We start from the raw sequence: 17,788 nt of genomic DNA, 5'->3' as shown, positions 1-17,788 counted from the left end.
AGAAAAAGTCACAAATCAATTTTAACAATGCACAGCTGTTTTCCCTGCACGTTTGCTGTAGCTTTTGGGCCCACTCTCACCACATTTCTCCTTTTCAGTCCTTTCAAATCCACACTTAAACCACAAATTATCTTGAATTATCTTGAATTAACTTGGGTTGGTTTATCCGACAGACACACCAACCTTTAATGTGAGAAAGGTCATAGAACTGCAGTGTGAAATAACAGTGCTTCAGTGGCATTTGAGTAGTTTCTCAAAAGCTTTTAATTGGCTCTGCTTTCAGTCCATCGCTGACAGTGAATATTTATTTTTTTCTTTTCCTTTCTGGAGGGGCAGTCAGTGTTTAAGCAGCACTTCTTACATGGCTTTCTTAGTGTTAACACTTTGAGGCAGTGGCCCTTACCAACTTTTATTAATAAGTTTATTGATACAGTTTCGATTGCAACTCAGTTTATAAATACAAACTGTATACATAAAGTATCATAAATTTAATATAGATAGCGGACACAATTCTTTGCATTATTAAATGCTCTCTACATTTTGCATAGAATGTGCGAGGATCCTTTTCATTTACTACCATTAAAAGAAAACAAACAAAATGCAGAAAAGAAACCCAAACAACTTACAATGAGCTGTCAGTCCTCACAAAACTGTGTCAAACCAGTTTAATATTTCGTCAGGTTTTTGCAGAGGGGAACATTAAAAAACATTAAAAAGCAAATCAAGTGGCAAATTTTAGTTCTAACACGCTGGAAACCATACTTAAAAATGTAATATTAAAAAAAAAATCCAACTTTCTCCACCACATCCATGCCAATTTAGTACTCTCATAGTGCAGTACTCTCATGTTCAAATTATGAAGGGTACATATATATATGCACATTGTTGATATGTTGCATGATATCCAATTCCTGGTAATGAGAAATGTGTACCTTCAATCCAAAGCAAACAAACTTTATTTGTGCTCCTTGTACATACCTGTATATACACAGCAAAAAAAGAACCCACATTGTGTCACTGGGTTGGGAAGCTTCTGTATGACCACAAATCAAACCAAACCAAAACACACTCATACTCACACTCTTAAAAATAAAGGTTCCTCAAAGTTTTTAAAAGCTTTGCTTGGATGCACGATTCTGTGAAAACCTTAATATAGTATAGAACCTTTAAACGTCTAAAAAAATGGTTCTTTAAAGAACCAGCCATTGAAATGTTTTCTAGGTAATCAACAGTGGTTCGTGCATGTGGAGATGGCACTGATCTGTTACCAGGTATCGGTATCAGGCTGATATCAGCAGTAAATGCTGGGTTGGGTATTAGAGGGAAAAAGGAGTTAATCAGATCTGGATCCTGTAACAAAATGTCTCTTGAAATAGCATTGACTCACATTGTGTGATGTGAAGATTGTAGCAGTGTATTTTTTCCTGCGGTTTAGTAGAGTGTTTGAGTAATTTTTGTATGATAGTCTACTTTCTTGATGCTCAAATTGCAGCTAAAAATCATTGTACATTGATGACTTAGCCTTGTTGTAGTCAATCAGCTGAATCGTTTGGTGTCCAAATGTTGTCTCTTTAGTTTAGCGCTGGAACTACAGGGCTAACGTTCCTAACAATTACTGGAAGTCAGTAGTCACCCAAATTATCCCAAACCTTCTCTCTACCTGCTCAAATTGCATCCAGGTCTCCATTAAGGGCACACAGGCTTGCCAGTAGTGGTTTAGAACACAGTATGTTTACTGCACAGTATAAAAATCAGCAGGCAGCCGCTTTAGACAACAGGTGTTGTGCTGAAGTCTGAGCTTTTGAGTGCACACACATCATGTAAGCTTATGGAAGCTAGATTACATTGACAGTATCTGTTTGTGTTTATAAACATACATCTTCGGTTAAAAAATGAAAGATTACAATAATTTCTAAAAAGAAACTGTGGCAGTCTGTGGCAATCTGTGGCATCCATATACCTGCGTGATGTGTGTGCAGTTCAGTCAGAGTTCAGCACAGTACCTGCTGTTTAAAATGCAACATTCACAGCATTCACAGTGAAGTTTTGTTCATATTTATAGTTTACAGCACTGGTGCAAGGGGCGGGGGGCGTGTCTCACTTTTTGAAATCACACAAGATCATTTTGAGGCTTACAGGATGGTTGTTGAAAAAAGAGCTGTCAGATATAAATTATTATATAGCTGTCAATTACATATTAAAACTTTATTAAAGCCAAAATTGACAAAAGAAAGAAGCAGTAATCTTTCCTGATATTTTCAGCGCTTCTTTACTGCACTGATTGTTTACTGATTTGTTCTCCGTCCTTCTTCTTTTTAAATATCATCGTAGTTGTCATTATTTTGCTAAAAGATCAATAACATGCATTTTAAGTGACAATGGAAAGAAAAAAGCTTGATTGTAATAGGTGACGAAATCTTGAATCTCTACACTGAATGTGTATGACATTCCTGTTAATATTTGTGTTGTAATATTGACATATAAAGCATGAGATAGCAGTATAATAAACAAATTTGTAGGCGTAATTTGTGTAGCTCATTTCACGTTTGAATTGCTGTATGCAAGCTATTGCTTCCTGATAATGACCCCATCTCCCGTGTCAGATCCCTGGTCTACAGTAAGTCATACTGTGTCCTAAACCACATCAGGAAGTCTGTATGATATTAACGAGGACCTGGATGCGGTTGAGAGGCGTTCATTTATGAAAAAGATTTCTTCTAAGGGTTGCTAGCAATGTTAGCCTCCTAATTCCAGTTCCTAGTTCCGAACATGTCTCGGCTGATCGACTACATCTGGGGTAAGTGGAATTGTTGTATTTATGTAAATTCGTCTTTTCATCAATCCATTTCTTTAAATGAAGCGCAGAAAAAAGCTAGTTTTGAAGCTTAGTTATCGGACGGATACCAGCTGATGGTAACATTTCAACATCAGGATCGTTTTCAAGTGGTATCGTGCCATCTCTACTTATATGGAACCCTTTTTGGCACCTTTATTTTTAAGTAAATAAAGACATCGATCTGTCATGCTTGATCCTTTCCTGACCTCTCCAGATAGCTCTACCAAAACATTTATTTTGCACACCTTTTCAATTCAGTCAATGCATAAATGAGAAGATAAAATACTTTTCATCTCAGTTTGTTATTATACTTTTTTTTTTTTAGTTCTCATCAGCAGTGAGGTATATAAAACAACAGTTGCATTAAAATGTTAGCAAAGAAAAAAATAAACAAGAAAAAAACAAAAATCCCACACATGAAAATTCCAAATCATCACTGGGGTGTCTTGTCTGTTCCCAGACTTGGGTTCAATTACCGCAACTAGTTTGTCGTCTCATGCAACAGGGCTTCAAAATAATGCTACTAATTAAACAAAACAGCAACAATCAGACATTCTCACACTTGCACACATTCGGTATCAACTTCTTAATTACTCCTGGAAATCAAAAGAGCAAATGAATCATATTAAGCCCTTCTGTGATGTGTCACTCCCTAAAGATTGCTGTCACCTTCCACTAGCCGCTACGTTTAGCATGTTAATAGGATGACAGTGTTCACTTGGGGCTTCAGCCCCATAACGCCATAATCATAACTGCCACTCTTCATTCCTCTGTGTTTACTCTGCTGTTGGAAAAGAAGTACAGTGAGAATGTTGCTTTTAGAGAAGGAGTTCTATGCTCTTACAGAAGCAGGAGAGAAAGAAGATTTACAGGGATTCTTCTTAATCACTAAACAACTCTGGTATGAAAACATCTAAAGCATGACGCAGTTGCTTTTTCCGTCCTTGTATTTTAAGAGCAAATTAGTGGTTAGTGAATGTTAATCTGTTGCTATGTTGCAGTGAGAAGTGTACTTATACATATTGCCACATCTTCATGGACTTTCTGCAGCTTAGCTGCAATTTATTTTTACTTTGTTTTTCTGTAGTGGTTATGGCAGCCTGTAAATTGCCATGTTAAATATATTAAAGTTGCAAAGAAATGCAGGTGAACAAAAGTCGTACTTTGCGAGTTTTTCCTTCATCCACAGAAACTCTTGATTTCTACATTTAAATTCAGAAATAGTGGTTGTGTTGATGAACTGACCCATCCGTCCTCCACGTATAAATGCACTCTTCCATAGCAACGACTGCCATTTTGGATAAGCTTTATAGAATGAAAAATGTAAGTAATTTAGAGTTTAGATTAAATGACAGGTTTTGCTGTTTGGACCATGTTGTTGTAAATAATTGAAAGTAAGGCAAGATGGAAACAATACCTTGCTAACGTTGACTTGATTACATGACTACACCCACTTTGTCCTAATGCATGCAAACTTAATACACAACCATTCAAAAGTTTGGAGTCACGTGTTATATAAAGAGTCTATAAACTGTGTTTCTTGTAATTTATATTTCTCCTCCTGAGGTTAATTTGAGATTTTGTGGGTTTTTTGTAACAAAAACAGACTTAATTGATTTTATGACCATATTCCAGCCTCTTTTTATCTCTTAGAATTAAACAGGCTGTTTTGGTTACTGTGCCTTTAAGACTGTTACATGAAAATGACCTCTGTTCTGATTTCCTGCCCGGTATTGTGCCTATTCAAAAACCTTATTCAAAAACCCTTAGCTTAACATTAAATGGATGGGGCTGAGGAAGCCAATATATGTAAATGCTTTGATTTGTGTGACATCAGAAAAAACAGTGAATTCAAAACAGGCTATTTTTGCAGCTTTGTTTCCATATATGGGCTGTACAGACTAGGGAGTGAATAGTGTTTTGAAACTTGAGCAACGTTGCACTTCAAACAAAGGAAGATTTCATTTTTCCATGATATGGACCCTTTAATAATTTTATCTTATATACAGTAATGACTTACATGATGCAGATCTAATACCTCCTAGAGAACAAAAGGTATTTTAGATTGCATTAGTATTTATTTGGATCAAGAACCATTTTTTTCTAAATGATGCATTTTATACTGTAATTCTCTGTTTACATAAATGTTTGTCAAATTCTCAGCCTCACTCAGCCTAACTTTATTATAATTCATTCTTGATGTTCTACAGCTTGCTCAGTCATATCAGAACCATCTACAGCTAGACTCATTATGCTGGATGTATGCAAGAATTCTTAATGTCTTTACAGCTTCTTATTAATTAATTGAAACCTATGAAATTTCAGATGATGAATCTATTAAACATTTTATTCATATTTCTGAAACAAAATTAGTTTATCAAAAGTTTGTACACACCCACTCATAGAAGGTTTTCTTCACCGTTACTATTGTCCATATCTACTATTTATAAATATAGTAAAGATATCGCAATTATGACATAAGGAACTGTAATGAATAAAAAAAGTCAGATTATCTTCTATTTTAGTTTCTTTTAGAAATTTGGCCCACTTTGCATTGATGCATCTTAACAATCTTTCAAGCAGCTTCATTAGGAACCACCTCAGATACTTTTTCCACATGACTGCAGAAGTTCCACATATGCTGAGTCCTTGTTATCGCTGAATTTTTCTTGCTGTTATTTTTTTTTTAATGAGGCATCAACTTACCTTAGAAACAAATTTCATTTGCACTTGAGCATAAACTGTTACATAAATAAGTCTTTAAGATTATGAACCTGCATATTCAGTTGTCCAGACTTTTAACTTGTGTATTCAACCCCTAAACTCTTATTCAGTTCTTAATCTTAATCTTAAGCATCTATACAATAAATTACTCAGTAACAACTATAAGGCCAGTAGACTTTGTAAGTTATATTCTGGGCCCACATACAGACCCTTATAGTTTAATGAGTTAAACCTAATTTGTAATTAATAACGCAATTTCTGTATTTTGACAAAAACCTGAGTTTCTTGTTAGGTTGACGGAAATTTTTGCTAACATGCTGTTGCTAGGAAAGAATGCATTGGTGGGCAGAGTATGGATAGGTCAATTAGAATGAAAAAATGTAGAAACAACTAAACAACAAAGAAAAGAGTCACTCAGTGTAAAATATTGCAACACGTGAGCCAGAGATTGGCAAACATATTCTGGGCCCTGCCAACTTTCAGATGAACGTTTGAGATTGAAATGCATGTATGTTTTCCATATAAAAGCCCCATGAACCTTTACGGTAGATCCTCAATCTAGAACAGAATGTGCTGCACATTGTATGCGTGAGAGCTTGCAACAGTTGGCAAAAATTGAGCTATAGGATACTGAAAGTCATTCAGGCCCTCCAGCCTTTTTTGGTTCATCTTTCTGGTTTGTTTTTATTTCTGTTTATCATATAAGATCAAATAGAGAAAAATACATAAAACCTTGTGGTAGAACTTTGTCAACACCCACACATACTGGTGTACACACACCCACGCACACGTACACTCACATTCCAAGAAGAATGCAAAGGCCAAATTCCCCACCAGCCGCTATGAAAGAAAAGCGCTTGTGGCCAAAAATCATCGTTTTTCTTAATGCTGTGCCAACTAGAAGGACACAAAGGACAAGAAAAGACATTCAGACTAAATAACAGTGGCCTTTTGTCTATCTGCGTAATGAAGCAGTTATCAACAACAGAACCTCAATGATGGGACGTGTCTGCGGCTGCGGTCATTTGTGTCCTTTGCATTCTTGTACTTTTGTACAACTGAAAAAGTGTTGATTTTCAGGGGCAAAAATCACCAAAGAAGAAAGTACATCAAAATAAAAGTTTCCTTGTCAAAATAAAAGTCAGTGAGATGTGCTTCTTGCCACAAGTGCATTGAGATAAGGCACAGGCACTGTTCTCCTCTTTGAACAGAGTGGGTGCGTTTGGGTCAGTCCCATTGCAAGCACAGTTTTAGTTCGGGTGATCACCATCACTGTACGTCCAGTTTGGATGCGACATTCACTTATTGTTTCCGTGAGTGAGCGTTTCTGCCACGGTCAGCAATGCGATTTGAAAGACGAAGTAGTAAAAATAAAGAGGTGACCAAAAGCATGTTACAGATGGAATCGAAAAGAAAAAGAACAGGACAAATTTAGCGTTCACTGCATGAGCTGATGCACTCCACCTTTACTTAAAAGAACCAACAGCAATGGAAAGCTAGGACGCTTGATGGCAATAGTACTGAAAAGTGCAGTGGAATTGTGGTGATCACCCAAAAGTTTCTTGCCTTTGAAATTGCCTTGCAAACAGGCTTTGACACTGAAGTGTCTCTTTACAGATCTTGAAGAAAAAAATCAGTTCTTATCATGGTGGGACTCTTCAGAGGACCAGGTTTGCAGTTTGTGTGAGTAAAACAGACAGCTGTATATGTGTGGGTGTATGGCTGTTCGTGTGTCAGTGTGGGGGTGTGTGTATGTGTGTGTGTGGGTCTAAGAGTTAAAGAGTGTCTAGAGGCAGATATTGTTGCTGATCTGGCAGGTGGATCCTGTTCCAGCTTGAGATAAGAAGAGTTTCCCATTGGGGCAGACACACACCTCATAGACAGTCTGTCTGGTTCCTGAGGGGGAGGCTTTCCCCTCGGGCAGACGCAAGAGCTTGATCCTCCTGGCATCCAGAGTGATCTGAGGAGAGAATGGAGAAGAACACCAGCCTGTAATACCTCCCCAAAAAATAAAAGAACAACAATGCATGTAACATTCTAAAGTTTCTAGCACAACGAGCGCTTCGGAATATTTTTTATAAAAAGTAGCAGATTCTGTTAATTTGATTTAAATAAAAACAAATTGTTACCCACAACTTGGCCATGACTGGGTAATATGCCCCTTTAATGAGCAGCGTTGGGTGTAACGTGATGAAAAGTAATGTGCTGTGATTATTTTTCCAGTAATGAAGCAGTGTAACTCATTACAGGATGAGTTTTTCTGCATCTACAGGCACTTTTAGGTCCCAGCAATATCTTTATGGAGATACGGTCATTTTTTTTAGCAAAATGCGTAGAAAATGTGTTGTCACAACAGATTTTCACATACAAAAACTGGTGCTAAATGTAATGAGCTAATACCAGTTTTATTCATATTCCACATCTGTTTTTGATCTTCAAATGCATAAAAAGTTGTTAGCAAGTCTCCAGAAGACATCTTTTCAATTGAATCTGCATCATATGTTCAGTCAAAACATATTTAAATAAACACTGTTGTTCATTGGTCATTTATGTTAAATTTTCTAAAAATATGTAGGTCCCACTTCTGTTGTCCTTACTACAACACTGTGGGAAACTAGGTGTCCCAGGATTCACAGAAAAGTAAATATAATTTTTTTTTATTTTACATTTAATATTTTCTGTGTCGATTTCATATTAAATTGTCTCTTAAGCTAATGTAACAGGCCATGCTGTTTACTATTTATACCCAAAAACAGTCAAAATGTCTTTGCCATGACATGTACTTATCACATCAGCTCCAAGTGCTGTAAAGAGGAATTCAGTTCAGATTAAATTAGCTGTACAGACTAATTCATTTCAGATTCATCAAATTAAAAGCAATTTGGTGTAGCTAGTTTTTTTTGTTTTACAGACACTGATACTTAAAATTCATTTTTATTAAGGTCCATTTTCTAGAGGTTTGGAAAGCTAGAAGTGCCTAAAGTTGCAGAAACATCCATAAATTCCTAATAGCGTTACAGCTTTACGTTAATAAGAATTCTGTTACTTGAGTTACTCATATTTCTCCAAGAGAACAATAATAATTATGTAATTATCTAATTTACAAACCCAACTCCAGGAAAGTTAGGACAGTAGTTAAAAGCCAAACAAAAACAGAAAACAGTGATTTGTAAACTGGGAAGTTAGAATGAACAGAAACAACTGTTATATATTTTTCACAGGTGAATAAGTAACAGGTGATGCTATCATGATTAGGTATAAAAGGAGCATTTATGAAAGGCTCAGTCGCCACTTTGCAAGAAAACTATGCAAGCGAATAATCAAACAGCTTAAGAACAGCGTTTGTCAAAGCACGATTGCATAACATTATTAAAATATTCCGAGAATCCAGAGAAATCTCTGTATGTAAAGAGTATGTAAAGTCAAGCCCAAACGCTGAATACCCATGATCCTCAGACGGCAGTGCATTAAAACCAACAGTCTGTAATGAATACTACCACATTTGCTCGGGAATACTTCAGAAAACCCTTATTTGTGAACACTGGCCATCGCTAAATCTAAAAATGCAAGTTAGGACTCCACTATGCAAAGTGGAAGTCATATATAACAACATCCAGAAATTGGTGTTCTCAGTTCAGTTGTATGTTTTAATGTTTTTTTTATTATTTTATTTGTATTTACAACATGAATTTCCTCCATATCAACCTAATCATTTATATCAACTAAACCTGTTTGAGTGGCTAGTTTCTATGTTTTTGTACAGCGATAGCCATTCAGAATAATAAAGCCTAACTAGCTGTGTCTCGTTCAAAGGTGGGCATAGTGACATGACTTTAAATGATGTCTACTGTGGTTGGCTATTTGATTACTGAAATGACGACTGGCTTTACCTTTGTACTTTCCAGTTGGAATAGATTTGTCAGAGATTTAAAGAGCAACACAGACAATGTCTAGTGAGATTAGGAGTATGAAGTAATCCCATTACAATTTGACAGATGTAGAGATTGATGCTTTAGCATTGTGTGTCTCAAATGCATCTCTTGTGACCACTATGATATAGATTTTGTGACTGGAGGAAGGATAGTATGCACATTTACTGCGTCAGTCTCTTGTTGTATTTGCTGTCAGACCAAAATGTGTCACATATACAAGCTGTTACAAATGTTTAGACCACATGGATTGCTAATGCTAACTGTTGAAAAAGACAAGCAAAAGTAACTGCTTTCATAGTTTCAATACAGTTGATAAATACAGTTGGATCGGAGTACTTTAGCATTCGTGCTACAAATGTTATGTGGTTACATGCATCCCTGAGCAATTTGGTTTGAGTGATTGTATCACAGCGTATATCAAAGATAGTTGGACCCCATTTATATCTGTACTTTCCAGTGTCCATTAATAATTGGGTCACCCAGTAAGTATGTAAACAGGGCCTAAGAAATAAACACTTGAGAAAAAACAGGGCTTCTAAATGGTTTTTGAGTTTGACAATGTTCTAGTAAAAACCTTCATTTTGTATCAAACCCTTGTGTTATTATTTGGGTGATCTGCTTAGTGTCTTTTTGTTTTCTGTGCATTTCTGGCTGTGTCTGTATTCCAGGTGTTGCCCATCATCAGTTGGCTTCACCTCCCTTTCCTGATTGGATTATTGCCTCTTACCACTTCCTATAAAAGAATCATCAATTGCTCTCGTGTGTTAAATGCTGTCTGTGGCTCGGTTTAGAAGAGCCCCTTTAGGCACCTTTTGTTTTTGAGAGTGTAGTTGCCAGTGGTTGGTAGTATTAAACAGAAAGTACCAGCAAGACATACTGAACAGCTTTTAGCACAGTGATCTGCAAATAATGCATTAGGGGTGGTCATGACATGCTCATCATGACCACCCCTAATGCATTATTTTTGGGTTTGGCATGGATTTATACAAGTTGACAATTATTCTCTTATTTGTGCATATAAAACAAATTATGGAGCTCAAAACTTAGCCACAACATGATAACACAGTCTTTTATGTACAATACTACAATGCTTTAGAGCCTCTAAGCGGAAACGTTAAGTTAGTTTAGTCAGTGAAGATAGAATAATTGAGTGTTAATACAACAAAAAATGCAGCCACAGTTAGGATTTTTATCCTTTAATTTAACTTTAGTTTTTGGTATCATAAAAATCACTAGCACTGTAGGTTATAAACATTAGCAATGCTGGCTTATTAGGGCACTAACGATAGATAATTTTTACACTTCCATGTTTGTTAATGCGGAAGAGTTAATAGTACTGTTACACGGCTTCTGGTCGCGCTATAAACAATGGCTGATACTGCCCAGAATCATTGCTGCGTTCCCAAATACACCAATAATTCAACTAAACAGCCTTACCTATTTTTCCATTCGATCAAATTTAAAAATGTTGAGCTTCAGCTGAAAAAGCTCTGCTCGTCATGTGTCACTTTTACGAGTTAACAGATCAAAAAACGAGGTAAAACTGAACTGAAGAGCGAATGTGGGCTGTACAGTAGGACAGATTTACTCACATTTGTGATTAAAAATGCTCAGCTCCAAGATAAATATTTATTCCCTGGTGTATTTACAATCCAGGAGGTTGGCATTACAGGGGTTTGCTTAAAACCATGAGAAACTCCTCACCACAGTAGCTTAGTGAGTAGTTTACTGTAATGTAGAAATACGATGCTGTGTCTCTATGCTGGTTATGGTGTTCAGGGCAATTGCTAATGTTTACATGGGCTGAGGAAGAATTAAACCTGGTGGACTTTTTCTCCAAAATGAAGCACAGTAAGTGCAAATCTGTTTAGGGATGTGTGATGTGAAGATCCGCTCCACTCCTTGTCCGCTTTGCAAAACTTCCCCATGGTTTAGACGCAGAGTTTTGTGGATAATGTGCAGTGCAGGCGGAAGTTCGATAACACTATTATTTACAGCCGGATATGACGACGGAAAGACTGTGAAAAAGGTCTTAGAAATGTTTAAAAATGAGATGATAGGCTGTTGAAGATAATATCAATAAATAACAAAAAGCCCTTTACCTGCTGCAAGATGAGGACAAGATTGTAAAAATGTGTACACCACTATTCTAGCACCTGTAGGTTTCATGGCTTGATATTATTGTTGCATGCTTTAAAAGAATCATTGATCCCAGAATGCTGTTACTATGCCGCTTTGTATGATCAAATTGGCATAATGCTTAAGAATCCTGCTGTTTCTTTTCATTACTAATAGTTCCTTTAATATTTTTAATTGTCATATATTCCTCCTAAAGTGACTGTCCTTCACTTTCCAGCTTCCATGTTAAGAAAACTCGTGCATATACGTGCATCTTTTCAAAGAACAGCTACAGAGAAGCGGAAAAGATAGACAAGTGCTATTACGGAAAATAGAATGGACTCCATATATAATTTTTTTTGCTGTTTTATTTAGATCAATATGTAGTACACAGTAGAAGTCTTCTTGTAGCAGTCTGCAAATAGTGTTTCTTTAAAAACATATCCAAATATATCTGTGTCATCCAGCAATAGGAGCAGCATTTTCCTGTCTGCAGCAAGATATTTTGCACACAGAGGCCAACGTTGCCGACAGTGTTCCTCCACTAGAGCACAAAATCATTCGATCTGACAAAGTCCTCGCTCGGCTAAGCTGGAAAAAGTCAAACCCGGTATATCCAACCAATTGAAACAATTTCAGTGACATAAGCACTGCAGTCTGTCTCGCTTAGACGCACTCTTAGCCCCTCACCCGGACCGTATCAGTCTCATTTCTCACTTCCTCTCCCGCGCAGGACTCCAGAGAGCGTGTGCATTACCACGGCGGGACAGAGAAAACCCGTCAGGATATAAAAAGGTAAGAGGAGTCATTACTGACAGCCTGGGGGGAAGCATACCCATCAAATGACCTGGAACACTTTTTAAGCAGTGGTCTCAGCTGATTCTCCAGACATCTGCTATAGAGCAAATTTGAGTGAGACAGTGGAGGGGAGGGCTGCAGGGCTTTTTTTGGGGGGAGAACTAATGTGCAATCCTCCAGACTAATTGTGCCCAAGCCTCTGAGGGACTCTCGCACGGTGGTGGTGTCTGGTAAAAGAGCACGGCAAATTAAGCGCCAAGGGCTACGGCAATGGAATATGCAAGTGAGTGGAGGTTGTTAAGGGAGCAGAACCTGGCACAGTGAGCTTCAATGCAAGCCCAGTGCTCTAACCTGCCTGTGGTCTTCCAAAACCACTGTAGGCACAATAAATTACTGTCAGATGGTAGAGCAAGAAATCCTATGAACACTTTCTACCATGATCATCATTCTATGATGATTCTGGATAAGTATCCCATGCTAGGTTTTGTTGACCACAGGTGTATTTATTTTCTTACGACAAGATACATTTTATCATAGTTAGGGCCAGTGGTGCAACTGTGCTCTTATTAGCCTAAATGCAAAAAAATGAATGGGCCCCCATTAGTTTTATGCAGTGTACTGGTTGAAATTCTTCTTCAGGTGTGAGTTTTATCAGAACCGTTATACTGGCATACCAAGTGCAAACCATAGTAACATAGTCCATTTAGTGGCTGAGTCAGGGATGTTTCAATCATGTTTCGAAAGCAAATAAAAACACAGCAGACACTTAGTCACCTCCCACGGTTTAGTCCATTTCACCTGAGGTAGATCACATTGGTCTGAAGGTAACAAACATAAAGGAATGGCCGGTTATTTGACTAACATGGACACCTTAGCTCAACATGGGCTCGTGGTCAGCTGCATTTGCTGATGCTATGGTCTGGGGACTTGTGCCTGCAACAAGTCTTGGACCAGCTGGTACTGAAGCTTGAACGACTAATATTTTCCAAATTCCAGCACTGTCTGGTTATCAGAGGCATGATTAGGGGGTGCACACGTATAAGACAAACAACTTCAGAAATGCTATGCAGCTGCAGCTGGCTTCTTGAATTTCCTGTCCCACCTTAAATGGTGCAGCATTTACATTCAGGTAGAACAGAAAATCAGAACAAAAAGCTGGTGATTTCAGCCTGGCAGAAATTAAGATGTGAAAAAAAAACATTTAGCACCATTTTTTGTTGGACCTGTGATGCTAGTGAAAGCAATATTGATGCAAGTTTAACTAAATATTTCATTCCATTCTGTATTTTATTATTTTGCATATAAAACAGTAGAATTTGATAGTGTAATAAAATATTTCAGATGTAGTTTGGTTGTTGAAAATGATTTTTACTAAAAAGTGAACATTCCAGAAAAATATACCACTGTTAACCAGCAAAAATTTGTAGTGTGACAGTTACTGAAACAATCAAAAATTTTAATTATACTGTGTGTGAAATTTTTAGTTGTACTGTTTACTTCCCCCCATACAAATATTACTTTCAGTGGGGAAAAAAGCCTGAGTGTTTGTGTGTTTGTGTATTCACTATTGTCTCAAACAAGTTGATCTTCTTAAGGCATCCCACTTCACCCACTTTGTATTATGTAATACAAAAGAAAAGCCTTCAAAAGATGCTGAGGGCTCACCTTTCTTGGCTGCAGTCTAGCTATTGGCATACAGCTACTATGTGGCAAAAAAATGCACATAAATGAATAGCCATCAGATTGTTTCTTACTAAATTTAAAAATATCAACTAATCATTGACAATTCATCAACAAGCTGTATTTTTTTAATGGTGTAAATGATTTTTATTGAGTAATCTCAACAGCTCTAATCACATTGCTACAGTATCAAAACATTCTCCATACCCTGTGGTTGTTACTAAGATGGACTATGTTGTAATTACTGACATATTTTTTGACCATATGGCGATAATCTTCTGATTTATCAAACGCTACAAACCCTGCACACCAAATCTACTTCTTACAAGGTTATCAGTACTTCCCTAAATGTCGGGTCATGGATATCTCCTGTAATTGCCATTGATGTATTGCAGGCTCAGGGCGCCTTCTTCCTCCGCAGAAGAGGAAGGACCATATGGATATGAACGTACTTGTCTGGATAGGAACCAGCGGCAGATGGGAGTGTCAAAAATGTGGAGCGGATCAGATTGTCCAACACGCCCATGGCGTCAACAGCATTAGGAGACTAAATGAGGACTCTCAGTGTGTGTTGGGTGAGTTTGGGGGGGTTTATACAGAACAGAGGACAGTTACCTCTCCGTCTTTAGACTCCAGACGCAGGTCGCTTCTGCATGTGGCTTGGATGTCGCCTGCCTCTGCCTGAATCTGTATACCTTTAGGAGCCTCCATGTACAGTGCACGGGTGGGAGACTCCAAACTGTGAAACAGAAGAAGAAATACACGTTTACCAAAAAGAGCCTTTGCCTTCCTAACCAGTGTTCCATGGGTGCCTCTTTGAAGAACCATTTTTGTAAATATGCTAATGTGAAGTATGTTTTTGAAGTTTAATCTCCACATCATGAAAAGGTTCTGTTCCAATTTACTTATCCATGCGCCAACGTCAGATGCTTTCTTTCATAGTTACTGCTGCAAGGTTGGCCAAAATTACATTAAACCTAATGAGAAACTGTAGCACACAGCTCAGTTTTCGGTTAAATGTAAAAAAAAATAAATACTGAAATTAGATGACTGCAATGCTTATTTAGTCACTACATTGTATTTATAGTATAAAATGCTACACTACCAAGCTGTCGTTATAGCTTATCTATGTCTTATGGGGCAAGATGGGAACAACCTTAATGTGAAATATCAAAACCAGTCCAGTGTCCTTGTGAAAGTGGAGCTCAAAGTAAGAGGCGATGGTGCCATGAATATTATGTAAGTGTGCATGACTGAAAACCCTGAAAAACATTTCCTCTTGCAAGAGAAAAACAGTTCCATTAAACTAGACTAATATTTAAGCTTTAGAAGATTTAGAGCACTTACTCCCTTCAAAGTTTTTAGATCTGAATCATTCATTTTGAGGAATGAACAGAATTTCTCTAGCTAGCCTGTTTTGATTGTGTTAGCAAGTCATCTGTAGCTGGACTGTCTGGTCGTTCTTGAAGACTGGTTTGAGAACCATTAGACTACACAAATTTGGGGGAGGGTTTCAGAGTGGGTTTTAAAAGTTGAACAAGTTGTTCCCAAAAGTGAAACTAACTAAAGCCAGGCTGATCAGGAACAACAGTGACAGATGTGCCACCATGCTGACGTTAACTGACCATGCTGACAAAAAAAACCTACATCCCATCTAACAGTGTGCCCTGTCACACACATGCATGCAAATTAATATCCTTCAAAATTAATAATGGTTAGGTCCAATGGGATTTTTGCAACCAGGCAGGAATAGCTACAAAACAGTGTACTTGTAGGCGGATCATGGATAGGTGAATTAAAATGTTTGGTTTTTTTTTTCCTTCGAGAACACTACATCCGAGCCAAGAACCATTTAGGAACCTTCTTAAAAGTGTAGAGTACAAGTACAATAAACTGCTTTGCACTTGAGCAGCACGCAACAAGGTGGGTGACAATATTTAATTATTTTTTTTAACTGCCCTCCAGCAAAGTAAAGTACTCCGGAAGATCATCTTCAACTCATGACTGAGTACAGCATTCAGAAAACATAAAAAATGGGTAATGGCAAGCATTCAGCAAGTGCACCCATTTTTCCTGATATGCCAGGAAGATTAAATTAATTGTGCACTTCACTATAAGAAAAGTAGGACTGATGAGAAATCTTTTTTGTGTGCTTGAGGGAGCATGAGACACTGGAAGGAGAATGGATCCCTGGAGACAATATCATTTACACCACCTTCCTGAACGTAATTGAAGATAGTACATTTCCGAGCCTAGTCGGAGCATAAGATATTAGGAAAGAGATATTTTGTAATTGTGCCCCAAACGATGCAAGTGTCTCAGACAGGAAAAAAGAAAAAGCTTTGCAAGCTCATTACTTTGTTTGGAAAGGTAGTTGAGGCTAAAGATGTATTTCAAGTAGCTATTTCCTCCCTTTATCTTTATAAAGAGGCGGTACATTCTCTCAGAGACACACAGCTCGCTTCAAAGTTCAAGAACATTCTAGGTCAATTAAAACTCCTTGCCGTACTTCACTTTGTGTGCTTTAAGGCCTGCAAAGTCCAGAGCTGGGAATAATGAGTAAAAGCGAGAAAGAGGCTGTTTAACATTATGCGAATTAAATCATGGTTTCTGGCCCCCACAGCCTTCATTCACTGTTAGCCCTGTTAGCATTTTAGGGGAAGTATTCCTTGAAGCCCATTGGGTGGGTAAACAAAGACTTCTTTTATAGCTTCACAATTATCAGTCTCCCAGACAAAATATTTCAACCATATGCCAACATGTTACTCCAGGAACAATCGTGCCTGCAGGCAGTGCTCACAGAAATCTCCGTCTGAGCAGACGAACAAACAACGGTCTTGACCGAACTAAAAATTTCACATGATTACATCAGAATTGGTTTGTTTGTTTACCTAGCAAGCACAGAACTGATACCTCATGGGCGATAAGACGTAAAACTAATTATCTTAGCGATATTTTATGCAGGCAGTTATCAGGCATGCTTTGTTGTGCAGTCAAATGGTTAAGACCTAGGTAAATGTATCAAAGAAATGAAACAAAAACATTTTTGTTTGTCTGAGTGTTGGAGGAGTACGTGGCAAAAAGGCGTAAACCCAGTGCAGTTAATGAGTCATTCAGGGGAGTTTCTGATTAGCATTCTTTCAGATGAAGAGAGTAAGGAGGCATGTGGTGAGCAGGTAAGCAAGGCCAATCTGATAGAAATTCGGAAAATAATAGGCAGCACGCAGAGATGGTGCTCATTAGGGAATTCCAATACAAATAAAGACAGTGCCATTTTTGGACAACAGGGGAGGAAAAAAATAAATAAATAAGAGGAGGGGGTGTTGGTGCTAAATAAGCTAACCACATTAACAACTTTTACTCTGCCTCATCTCACAACAGGAGAGCTATTGCAGAGTTTAAGGGATACAAACGGGAGCAAAAGTAGCATCATTAGCTTGATCAAACATGAAAGCGGCCTTCATTATCTGAAAATCCGGCACTCATCCTTTTGAATTTCAAACGGCGCCAGCATCTGCTAGCTATCAGTATTCAGGGGAGGCGGAGCAACATTACACAGCGCTGTCAGGGAGTGAAATGAAGCAGATTATGGGACACAGTGTAAGTGAGCAGCACCTGGGCCTACTCGGGAGAGCTGGGCGTTGACTAATCTGCTGCGGTGGGGGAAAGAAAAACAATGAGTAGAAATGAAATTGATCCC

At 37.8% G+C, this 17,788-nt stretch overlaps 1 protein-coding gene across 2 annotated transcripts in view; it reads right to left on the bottom strand.

Annotated features, from left to right (window-relative positions):
* Window positions 1-395: 395 nt before the first annotated feature.
* The window catches only part of sgcd (sarcoglycan, delta (dystrophin-associated glycoprotein)), a 261,574-nt gene continuing 244,181 nt past the window's right edge, over window positions 396-17,788 (bottom strand). For both annotated transcript variants that reach the window (XM_036588835.1, XM_036588834.1), the window contains exons 7-8: window positions 14,704-14,827; window positions 396-7,520 (exon numbers count right to left, since the gene is read on the bottom strand). In XM_036588835.1, coding sequence (XP_036444728.1) covers window positions 7,347-7,520; window positions 14,704-14,827 — 298 coding nt within the window. In that variant the 3' untranslated portion in view covers window positions 396-7,346. The remainder of the gene's footprint in view (window positions 7,521-14,703; window positions 14,828-17,788) is intronic.

Source organism: Colossoma macropomum, unplaced genomic scaffold (genome assembly GCF_904425465.1).
Source record: "Colossoma macropomum unplaced genomic scaffold, Colossoma_macropomum, whole genome shotgun sequence".
In the NCBI taxonomy this organism is placed as follows: Eukaryota; Metazoa; Chordata; class Actinopteri; order Characiformes; family Serrasalmidae; genus Colossoma; species Colossoma macropomum.
Note: the sequence above shows the minus strand (reverse complement) of the source record. Positions and strands in the feature narration are given on the sequence as shown.